Below are 11481 nucleotides of genomic sequence, written 5' to 3' on the forward strand. Positions count from 1 at the left end.
GGGGGGAGGGAGGGGAAGGTTGGTGGGAGGCAAGCCTTTAGAGGATGAATGGAGGTACGATGTTGTGGGTTGTTTGGGTAGGTATAGGTGTGGAGGAGGTGGAAGGTGCCCTGTGTGCCATTGCCCAGGCCAAGTGCACACGTGCTGCCATCAAAAACTGACGAACAACAACTGCCCTTGCAGGTAAACAACATCAGGGGTTCAATCAGAGTCCGGCCGCACACCTCCAATGGAGAGAGCACAACACACGGCCCCCTGCCCGCAAGCGTTTTGCACCCTTTGTCAAGCTGGGCTGTGTGTGACGCACCTGGAGATCATCGGTGGGCTTCTTGGCAACGCGCGCCGCCTCCATCTCCTCGGCATACTGGATGGTGGCCTGGGGTGGGGGCGCGGGTATGTAGTGGGAGGCACTCTGGTGAGAGGTTATTGCACAACGCTGTCATGTGGTGGGTATCAGGTTGGGTTGATGGTGGTGAAAGGGGACGAATGAGGGGGGAGTGCAAGGACCATAAAACAGGGGCACTGCCGAGCTGGCAGCTCGGCAGGCTCAGGTTGGACTGCAGGATTCTTGCTAAGGGCAAATGCATGCTGTGCCAAAAGCTGGACCGCACATCATGTGTGGTAGACGTCAATCTGACAGCATAAGACCCAGAACAACCACTCAAATCAGCCCAGCTTGCGAGAGCAAACACGTCCCGCCTGCGCTGCCTCGCCCACTTGGACAGCGGTGATGGCGAAAGCCGCCTGCACCCTGCTGCGCGCAGCCGTGAACGCCTTGATGTCCCCCTTGCGGGCCGCGGCCAGCGCGGCGTTGGCGGCCTTCACAAACTCAGTGTTTGCCTTGCTGGACTTGCAAGTGTCCTGGGTGCCGAAAATGGCGGCCCGCTTGTTGGAGATGCCCCACCTGCGGCGTCCGGGCGCAGGTTCAAGGGGTGGTGTGTGATGAGAGGCTGGACGGCGGCGCTCACTGGGCAGGGCAAGGCGAGCGGGGAGACAACAGCTGCAACTGGCTGAGCTAAGGGACGCATATTGTAGGAGAGTTTGATTGTGGCAGTGTGAACATACCATTTGTCAGTAAGGACTAACACACGGACTGAGCAGCCACGTTCCCACCGTCGCAACTGACACGGGTGGGGGCAAGAAGCGCGAGGGCCCTCCCTTTGCCATTGTACCGCCCGGCACTCACGGGGAGCACTCGCTCTTCTCGCCGATGTAGAGGGCGACGGCCTCGTCCACGTTGTGGGGCGCGCCGCTGGCATCAGAGATTGCCGGAGGGCTCTCCCTGCGCACCGAAAGCAATGGGCAAAGAAGCGGGGACCGCGGGGAGGAGAGTGTCAGGCTGAAGGGCGCGTGCGAGGGATGTGATGTGATTCGGTGGGAGGATGCCGAGGCGGACAGCGTGGCACACAGCGGCGGCGCAGTGGGCTGCTTGGCAGGACGTTGAGCGCGGGCGTTGTGGGGGTGATTAGGGTTGCCGCGCGTTGTGAGGGATCGAGGGCGCCCTGCTGTGCTCAGGGCTGTGGGCCTGGCACATGGTGGCCGAGCGCGCCGCCCGTGGCGGCAGCTGTTGGGGACAGCGCCCCCCCCTGCGGGGGTCTCACTGGTCTGTCTCAAGCATGAGGCTGCTGCAGTTGCTTCTGGGAACAAAACCGGTCTGTGCATAAAGTCGCCATCCCCCCTGCCACCTGCCCAGATTGCAGGCTCACTTGAGCTTCGCCGCAGCCTCGTCCATCTCGTGCATAGTGTAAGCGGTCTGGCAAAGGTTCGAATGGAGGCGGAGACACCGATTTTGTGAGGGCGCATGCTTGGTGAGGTGGCGTGCAGGGGCGACCAAGCAGCTTGTGTGACGTTGCGAGGCCAACAAGTTTATTGCAGCGCCAGCCAGCAGCTTGGGGTGGTGGCACCCGGATCTGGTGCAGCCTAAACGCTGTTCTTGAAGCCATGCTCACGCAACCGCAATTCAACTGGATGCAACACAGTTTCCCGGCCTGAGCCAGTCGCGCCGACGTGCAGCTCGCTGATGGCGACAATTCTGCGACCCTCTGTGTACTTTGCGCACCTCCATCGACCGCCCTCCCACCATCAAGGGCTGTGAGGCTGCCGCGGCGCCTGCAGGCATCAATCTGAGCGCCATGCAACCCCCTATGGATGTCTAGTCGGCTCACCATCAGGTTGCTGCTGATGGCCTTCATGGCCAGCTCGCGGCGTACCAGCGGGGACGTGAAGGGCGCGGCGCCGCTCAGGGCCTTGTTGATCTGAAGAGGATCGCCACGCGATGCGATTGGGTCGGCGGCTGGGTCAGCGGTGAGCAGGACAATCAATGCCAGGGACCCTCGAGCGCTGTCAGAAGCGCCTGTGCGCAGAGGGCGCCGATCACGAGCATCGTGCGGGCACCCATGCCAGGCGGTGATGTGTTCTGGTTCAAGAGAGGCATGGGGTACGCATAGAGGCCCCTTGCTGCGCCGGCCCCGCCCCGCCAATGAAAAGAGCCCTGGGAGCCCTGGAACGGCTGGCGCGGCCGCCGCGGGACTCACAATCTCGTCGATGAACAGCGGGCTCTTGAAGTGCTTGACGGCGGTGTCCCAGAACAGGCCGCCGGAGTAGTCACCGGTGGCCATGCTCTCAAGGGTGCGGATGGCCCCGCTGCTCTTCTTACTGTTCTTGCCGTCGGTGTACAGCTTCTGCAAGCAGTACTCGCGCGAACAGCAAGTATTGCTTGATGAAATGCGGGGGAAGTGCGCCTTGAAAGCGAGGCGCGAGCAACCCTGTCACCCGCCCAGCATCCAGGGGGCAGCGCGGAAGCAGCAGCAGGGCCACCTGGCGGCGCCTGCCGGCCCGCTGGCGGCGGGAAGTGCGCTGATTGCATGGCAGCATTGGGTGCGCACCTTGGCGGCGGCAAAGTTGGGGGTGGCGGTGTTGAGCAGAGCGTTGACCTCGCAAACATCGTTGCTGACCCTCAGGTATCCTGGTGGTTGTGAGACCCAAAAGCAGTGTTACGGCACAACGCACAGATCAGCAGGGTTTCTGTGCCATGTTGGATCATGCAGGCACGAGTGGCATGTGCATATTCAGTCTTGGTTGTACCATAGGACAGACGTGGTCCATTGGGGAACAACAATAATCCTCAAACAAGACAAAGTCGTCCGCGCTGCCACAAACGGCCTCTTCGCACCAGCCACGTTGCTGACAAAGGTGTAGCCGGGCGCGATGTCCATACGCTTCCCAGTGGTGTTCTCCAGCACCTGGGCTGTGGCCGCGCCCACGGCCATAACGGCCAGCGCCAGAATGATCGCTGCGTCGCGGCGCAGAAAGCAGATAGCAGGCAATAAGATATGAAATTTGGGATGGGAGGCCTGATCAGCTGACCCTGCATATGCAGGGTCTGTACCTCCTCTCAAGCACCCACCCGGCCGCCTGCCAGCCGCCGCGGCTTGCACATCCCAGCCGGACGGCCCCAAGCCACTGCTCTCAGGTAAATCGTATGCATTGTAGGAAAAGCACCAGCTGCTTGCACCCCAGCTTTATCGCTGTTATCCCACCTGCGCGGCTGGTCATCTCGATGATCGACGGGATTGTGTCCGTGTCGGGTGACAACGCGAGATATCCGAGAATTCGCAGCTTGAAGTACCAATGCACAGTTTGGGTTTTACCTGCCGCCGTCCCACCTTTGCTGTGGCCGCAGGGGTGGTGAGTGATGGGTGGTCACCCGAGGCGTGCGCCGGGCGTGGGGCGCCACCATGGTGGGAGCAGCAGGGCGCGCGCCGCGCGCGCGCGCGTCTTGATTGCAGCACAATAGCTCGGCCGGCCGGCGGTGCTAGATCCACGAATGCCCTCAGGCACGCGGCGCCGCTCTGCTGGCCCAAGCCAGTGGTATTTCCCACTCGAGCCCCATTCGTTGGTCCGCTCAGCTGTCTCGGCGCCCTCACAGCCAGCTTCAGTGGGCACGCACTCGCTTCTTACGGCCGGCGGACTGTGTCCAGAGGTCCAGCTGGACTGGGTGGGGTGGACGGTGCGGATGAGATGTAGTGGGGGTTGCAGGTGCGCTGCTTGCGACGTCGCCATGGCTTGCTCCTGGGTTGCGCACATGGTGCCGTGCCTTGCCAATCCCATGCACATGCACCCCCTGAGGGCTGGCCGTCCCTGCGCATCCCTGTGACCGGCCCCAGAGGAAGTTCAGCAGCTCCCCTGGCATTCCACTTGCCCCAGCACTAATACTTTGAAAGGCTGCCCAGCACCAAAAGCCTCAAGCAGCCCACGGAAGAAAACTCCAAGGCTCAACCTCAGATGCCGTGAGGGGCACGATTTGATGTAAAATTTTAAAGGCCAGCAATCGATCTCATCTAGGGTGCGGTGTGGGGACGGAGCGTGTAGAGGCTAGTGCAGGTGTCCCGTGCACGGCAGCATGGCAAAGTTGCAGCGTTTGTTTGGCACAGCTTGCGATACACTTTGCGCTCTTGCGCCCCGCAGTCTTGTTTGCTAGGCCTCCCCCATTCGAGGCTTGGCCTGCTCTGGAAATGACATGCAAACCACCAATGGGCAGTCCGTCATCCTGGTCACTACCCTTGGTGATCCACTTTGTCTAAAGCTGAGTCAGGAACGCCTCCCAGGCTGACACGTGACCAGCTGGCAGCTTCAGACGTCGCATGGAATTTTGCGACACCGTCGCTGGTGCGCGGCCGCGCACGAGGGGTTACGTGTTGTGTGAGTTGAGTGCCGGTACACGGCTGACCGGCATTGCGCCGGTGTCGCAGGCGGGCAACCATGCAGATGGCTCGTTAGCGACGTGCTGCGACGGCGCGAGCGGGACGCCTGCAGCCGACAACTCACTCAAGACGTGGCCTTTGAAACCTTGATTGTTGATGGGCACAAGGTGCACTTCTAATCACTGGCAACGATGCTGTGCAAGGAACGCGGCCCTTGCAACGTTTCTGTTGCGCCCTTGCTGGTGACAATCACCAAGACATTTCTGTCCCGAATGGAGCTGGTGACATCGTGCAGAGGCCGTCGCGCCCCACAATATCGTCATAGTGTTGCTCACACGTTCAGCCAGAGCCGCTACAAGCATGCACGTGGCTCGCAGCTGACTGACTGCGCGGATGCAGAGACAGCAACATGCAGCATCTGCTCAGGGGCCGCCCCATCACTATGACTTACTGGTGGAAGAAAGCAGCACATGCTGCTGGCATGCAACCATGGGGGGTTGTACGCAACCGTGGGGAGGAAGTGGCGCTCCCCATTCGCAGGCATCTGCCCCCGTGGCAGCCCGCAACCGCCGCCTGCCGGGGGCCCTTGGTTGGCAAATTTGATGGCGGGGTTGACGGGGTGCTGGAGGCCATGCAGCAAGGGGAAGTGCAATGAGGGGACAATATGCTGCACTCCTGCCAACGCTGATGCTATTCATCACATCCGACCCGCCTGATGTACAACACAAACGTACCAGACTTTGGAAGCTAACAGCGCATACTGCAAGGTCAAGCTTGCTCAGTGCCTGCCGGCTGCGTATGCTGCCCAGGCGCACACACACAGCTGCTACGGCACAGGTGCGCGCTGAGATGGCAAGAGCACCAGCAGCAGCTGCAGCAGCAGCAGGAACAGCAGGGGCGGCGGCGGCGGCGGCGGCACACGCACCACTACGTCCCATTCAGCTAGTGGGCAGCAGGAACATAGTTCTGCAAAGCTGTGCCAAGGCCAGCCCGCAGGCACAGCTCCTTTGCCGGCAGCTGCGCAGTTGCAGCAGGCGGTGCAGGAGCGCACACAGGCTTGGCACAGCATATGCTTTTCTAGGTCCGTGGCAGGGGGCGCTGGTGCGTGCCGGATCAAGATAGCAGTGTAACACACAGGCTGATGGCTTCAGAGGCACACACTCACAGCAGGCAGCACTCGGCCGCAGCGCAGCGCTGCAGGGCTACAACGCCAATTGGGCCTCCTGATTTCAAAATCAATGAGCAAACCGCCCTTCGCGACGGGCTTCACCAGGTCACTCGCCTCGCCTTTTATGATAACGTACCCGTTCACGTTTGGGCCCCGGTCGCGTGCCACGCGCAATAAGGATGTAGATAATGGATTCTCTATCGTGAATATATTTTCGAAGGGATGAGTGAGCTGCGCGTCGCCCACCGTCACTCGTCGGCCAACGGGAGTTGGCAGGTGTCCTTTGTTCGAATGTTTTCTGTGGCGAATGTCACAAATCTGGTGCGCGATGTGGAGCATGCTCTAACCCGCCAGAACGGTCGGAGGACACACAGCCCAGGGAGCCAGTGCATGGGGTGGGGCCCACTAGGAAGCTCACACGCAGGCCAAGCGCTGCACCAGCTCATGTCAGGGGGTCCCTGCAACGATCAGTATGCCTAGAAACCCATTGGCTTGTCGTCAAATTTCTCTGCTGCTTTGATGCGGCATTTAAGTGCGCAAGCCCCTCGACCAAGGGCCTGGTTTTGTCCCTGGCAGGTGGCGAGGGCACCGCACCCAAAGTTCCTTCTCATAGTTCCTGGCAGAAACTTTGGATCCGTGTGATCCCGATGTAAAGACGAAATTCCGCTGAAGCACGCTGTGTATAATTTTCGTGTCTGCCGTTGTACTTAGCTAATGGATCTGTCTGGCGAGCCATCACACAGCAGTCAACTGTTACCACAACACCCTGGTGACCCCATCAATTCACATTGCGTTCGCACACACATACATCGCGATCATTTGTGCGTCGGAATTGAAGCATTGTAAGGCGCTACCAGTCTACTTGCGTCATCGCCGTAGGTGGACGGGCCGAGCGTCTGAGGCTGCCACTCGACGTGAGTTGCCGCGCAGAAGTGTGTTTATAGCTTGGATACATGCTATTTTATTATTTGACAGCACTGTCAAACTGAGAACGAACAGGTCACAACGGCCGGACCGTCGCGGGTGACCTGAAGTCGGGTGCATGCAGCCTTCGCTCATGCCACTCATAATAACGCCTTGATTTGATATCTACACAGCAGCTGCGAGTCAATGTCGGCCGTCATTATCACTTTCCGGACCCCTTGACCAATTTCCGACCCCCGAACAACGCGCGCTCTCACGCCATTTCGCGCAGATTGCACGGCTGCATCTCCAATGAATCCAACCATGAGCCGCGTGGCGCTTGCCGTCACTGTGCTGGTAGCCGCGTGCGTGCTCCCGGCGCGCGCCGCCCTCGACTGCCAGCCATTCACCGCCACCCTTGCCCAGGGGTCCGCTGGTGGCTGCACATCCACCACCGCCACCCAGGTGGGCGCCGCACCACATCTAAACATAGAACCGCACCAGCATGCGCACCCTTCGCGGCGGCTGCCGCCCCCACCTGCAGCTGGGCGTGCTTTGCGCGCCTGCCCAATCACGCTTCCCCGCAAGCGAGCGCCCTACACCCGCCTGCCTGTCAGCCCAAGCAACAGCCGCCTCGCTGAGCCTGAACCTGCAATACCCAACTCCATGAATCACCACACTCCAACACATCTGTTCTTGCCGGGGCGCTTGACAACCGACACAGGCCCAGCTCGTCATCGCTACCAACGGGACGACCGTCACCACAGTGGTCTTCACCGGCCCGCAGCCGACTTCGGGCGGTGCAGGAGTGTTTGACTTCCTGGCCGGTGCGTTCCCCTCCTGGGCCCAGCATATGTTAAGCAGGGCCACTACGGCATCATACCCAGTGTGCAAAGGCAGCACCAATGCGCGCTTGCAGCACAATCATTGCTCACCCCTGCTGCGCTCGAATGCACCGGCCCGTCCTCGAGCACATTCGGCCTGCCTGAAGCCTGCCTACAAAACTGCCAGCGGCGGGCTGGGCGCCCCACTCTCCACAGAGGCACCTCACCCCAAAAAACCCTGCTGCCGCACCGAACCTTGGATTGTGCCTGGCTTTGCTCCGCACCTCCGCCCTGCCACCATGAGGTGCACCGGCTCTGGGATGGCCTCCCAAGGGCCTGCAGTGCGTGATGCCTGCCCCGAGTGCATCGGCGATTGCTCTGGGCTGCGCACTTCACCATTGCTGACACCCAAAGCACTGCGCTGCACTCCACACACCCGCGTCTCCAGGCACGGACTACGCGTTCACCGCGACTGGCAGCGATGGCTCAACCTGCTCTGGAACCGCCATCATCACTCCCTGCACCCCGGTGCGAACCCTGAGGTGTACTTGACACTGTGTTATTGGGAAGGGGAATTTGCGGGCGTCCCGCTTCACCCCAACAAATCCATTGCAGCATCCACGAGCACGCATGGGCGCGGCCTCGCCACCGTCCCTCCGCACACAGCCACGCCGCTTACAGTGTGCTGATAGCGGGGCACACTGGAAGCGGCGGTGTGGCCTTGCATTTGCTGTCTGAGCATGCAAGGCATGTTCAATCATGCGGTGGCAAAATGAGGGCGCCCGTTGTTGCCCTTGGGGCGGCGTGTGTGGGGCCGGATGAATGCGAGCGTCGCTTGCACAGCGCCGTGGACGGTGCGCTTTGACGATTCTTTAGCTGCCATCCTCCCATGCCCGCCACCAAATGTTGAAGCCCACCACTCCAACGGAGATTTCAGGCGGCGTGCCAGACGGCGTCCCCTGCGTACCACGTTCCACTGTGCAGTATTCCACTTGCACATCCGCAATGCTGTCCCCTAATCCTCTGCCCCTCAAAAACCAAAAACTGACGATCAAAACCTCAACCAAACACGCTGCAGGTCTGCAAAGACATCACGGTCAGCGTCACTGCGACCTCTCCCTCATCCGCCTGCACCGTCAGCATCGGCGCCAACATCTTTGACACCTCAGCCAACGGGTTTTTCGACACCGCCTCCCTCGGCTCCACTGCCACCACCGCGGTGCTGACTGCACCCAACGGGACCAGCCTCCCCGCGCCGCAGTCTTACGGCCCGGGCTCCTTCAGCGTGCAGGGGCAGGTGTGTGCCGGGCGGCCCACTGGCTGGGGTTGTATGTCTGCCGCGCCGCCTAGCCGTCGCGCGCCGTCTGTCACGGGGGCTGCAGGCTCTGTGCACTCTGCCATTGGGCAGCTGAGATGCACCGGCAAGCGAAGGGTTGTTTGTCAACACAACAGCTGGTCCATAAGGCCACGGCTGGACAAGGTCGTCAACTTGCATCAGGCACCCCTAAATGACCCCAACCCTAAAACTTGTGGAGGGCGCGCTTGCTGCTGCGTCGTGCAGCCTGCTACACTAACGCGCATCGCACCTCCGGCCCCCTCCCTGCCGCGTCAAATCCTCAGGTCCAGTACCCCAACGGCCTCTCGGAAAAATCGACGGCCTGCACCATTACCGTGCTGGACGACACCGCCTACACCCTCCCCAGCCTGTCCAACACGACCTGCTTCTTCCTGAACACCACAAAGTTCACCAACATCGACATCCCGGTCAGCCTCCTGGCCGGCGCGCTCGGCGGGGCCTCGTGCAAGGGCAGCGGGGTCGTGGCGATCGCCTGCACCCCGGAGTTCAAGAACAAGTCCAGGAAGAGGCGCCTGTGCCTGCCCTCGTTTATCGCCGGCAACCCGACGCGCCCGACGCAGCCGTCGTCGGTCGATCTCCTCAAGTGAGCTTGGGTATTTGTAGGGGGCTTTTATGAGGGGGCGGGCGCTGGAGAGAAGCCAAGCGTGGTGTGGGTCTGATACTTGGGATCAGAAGGGTTGCAGCCCACCAGCATGTTTTGTGTGTGCATCTGTGTCTGCGTGCACGCGTGCAGCAGATTTCACAGCCAGTCCAGGGGTGTTGTCGCCGCAGCTGCGCCGAGCACATTCGCGCTGCCACACGAGATACCTCACCTTTCCTGTTAGTGTTGTGCGGTGCAAGCAGCGCGTTTTGACGGCCTACACCCTATGCACCATGCGTGCACGCCTCTCTCCTGGGGTTGCGCGGAGTGAGGGCAGCGGCCGCCTTGACAAGGCAAGGGCAGCTTTACATCCGTCTTGCCTCCTGCACCTCTCAGCGCCCCTCATGACGCTCCACTTCCCGTTTGCAGGAAGAACTTCCAGAAGAACCCCCAGCCCATTGTGGTGACCCTCAGTGCCATCAGCGCCAACGGCGTGCTGACCGGAGCCAACATCACGACCAACGGCGTGCGCGTCTTCAGGGGCAAGCCCTCCAAGAAGGTGCTGGCCGCCGGCTGCACGCCCGTCTTCAACCGCATCTGATGAGGGGGCGGCGGCATGCGGCTTGTCTGCCGCAAGGGCTTGGACGCCGTCCGCAGGTCGAGAGGGCTGCGAGCGGGTGCCTACGTAATCCCACCCCTTACTTGAAGCCGGCAGAGGCAGTTGACTTTGGCCTTTGCAGCTTTGATTTGCATGGGCCTCGCGCGTACGTACATCTCAAGGATAGCCGTCCCTGGGGAGCAATCATCGCCTGCAACGAGCCATGTAGCGACGGGAGGCGCTTGCGCCGGCCAGTGCCGTAATCAATGGGCGGCCTGCCGAGCCCCACTTATGATGCGTGAGCAGCGTGCGTCGAACTCAAGAGCACTGTTGGGTACGGCTGCCGGCGGCGCTAGTGACTTTGCTGCCATCCATTTGTGGCCTGTAAGCAAGTCCTGCATTGCGGCGGCGCTCGTTACGTGTGCTGCGTGGCCGGCCCCAGCAGTGCCCATGATGTCATTGCGCTTTTCAAGACATGCGATTGCTGGCCCCACCCCCCCCCCCAGCTTGGGACACGGCAGGCCATTACCCTCCAGCAGGATGCTTTTTTCCGCCAACCATGCCACGCGTGCACATATCGAGAGGCGGCATGCCGGATGCCAGCAGCCTCGGGGCCTAGCCATGGATCACTTCGCCTGCGGGTCTCAAGCCGCTGCCCTGTGCGCACGCAACACGCACGCGTGGCGTCGGGCGCATGGGGCACAGCTGCAATGTTTTTTGGGCGGGATTGGCTGCACATCGCGACACGCCGAGTGTGAGATTTTATCTAGCTTGGGCATATGTCATCATCTGCGCAAGCCATTTTCATACTGAGCGACCCTTCTCGCCAGGTTTGCACGCCTGGAAGGCTTGGTGTGTGGTGTCAAGGGCTTCTGTAATCTTACTGTACGCCTCACGCACAGGCGCTGATGCATGTGCTGTGACTCGCTGGTGGCAGGCCGCATGCACAGCGGGGGGCTTGAAGAGAAAAGCAGCCTGCTCGAGCGGACTGAAGGCAAGTGCTGTTGTTCACACTGCTGCCTTGTCATGTGATCCATATGCTACATGGGGAAGATTTGTCCGACCTCCTGTAGCGCTGATCTGTGGAGTCGTGGCTGTGAAAATCCGCCGCGACGGGACGCACACACCAGTGGGTGACCTGACCGGTGATCTGAAGACAAGTGCCGACAGACACCACGCTCCTCGCACAGACAAGCCTGTGCCTCGCGGATCAGACCTCTTCGTTCGAGTCTGCTTCCCTGAACGGTTGCCTGTACCCACATTGCAATGACCCTGCTGACCCTGCACTTGGGCTGCACGCCTCCATGCTGCCCGCACACTACTCATCATCAACCAGCCCTCACTGCTG

The 11481-nt window shown here is 61.0% G+C and overlaps 2 protein-coding genes across 2 annotated transcripts; one reads left to right on the plus strand and one right to left on the minus strand.

Moving 5' to 3' along the window:
- Nucleotides 1–666: 666 nt before the first annotated feature.
- On the minus strand, nt 667–3555 carry MNEG_9292 (hypothetical protein; the record flags this gene model as incomplete). Its single annotated transcript, XM_014042235.1, has 8 exons — nt 667–904; nt 1187–1282; nt 1707–1753; nt 2166–2255; nt 2535–2681; nt 2886–2965; nt 3173–3292; nt 3540–3555. 8 exons carry the CDS (start codon nt 3553–3555, stop codon nt 667–669), a joined length of 834 nt encoding a protein of 277 aa, XP_013897689.1.
- Nucleotides 3556–7098: 3543 nt separating this feature from the next.
- MNEG_9293 (hypothetical protein) lies at nt 7099–10136 on the plus strand (the record flags this gene model as incomplete). Its single annotated transcript, XM_014042236.1, has 6 exons — nt 7099–7239; nt 7499–7601; nt 8047–8126; nt 8677–8895; nt 9219–9538; nt 9965–10136. The coding sequence occupies 6 exons, from the start codon at nt 7099–7101 to the stop codon at nt 10134–10136; spliced, it is 1035 nt and encodes a 344-aa protein (XP_013897690.1).
- Nucleotides 10137–11481: the final 1345 nt, after the last annotated feature.

This window comes from Monoraphidium neglectum, assembly GCF_000611645.1.
Source record: "Monoraphidium neglectum strain SAG 48.87 unplaced genomic scaffold scaffold01884, whole genome shotgun sequence".
NCBI classification, from domain to species: Eukaryota; Viridiplantae; Chlorophyta; class Chlorophyceae; order Sphaeropleales; family Selenastraceae; genus Monoraphidium; species Monoraphidium neglectum.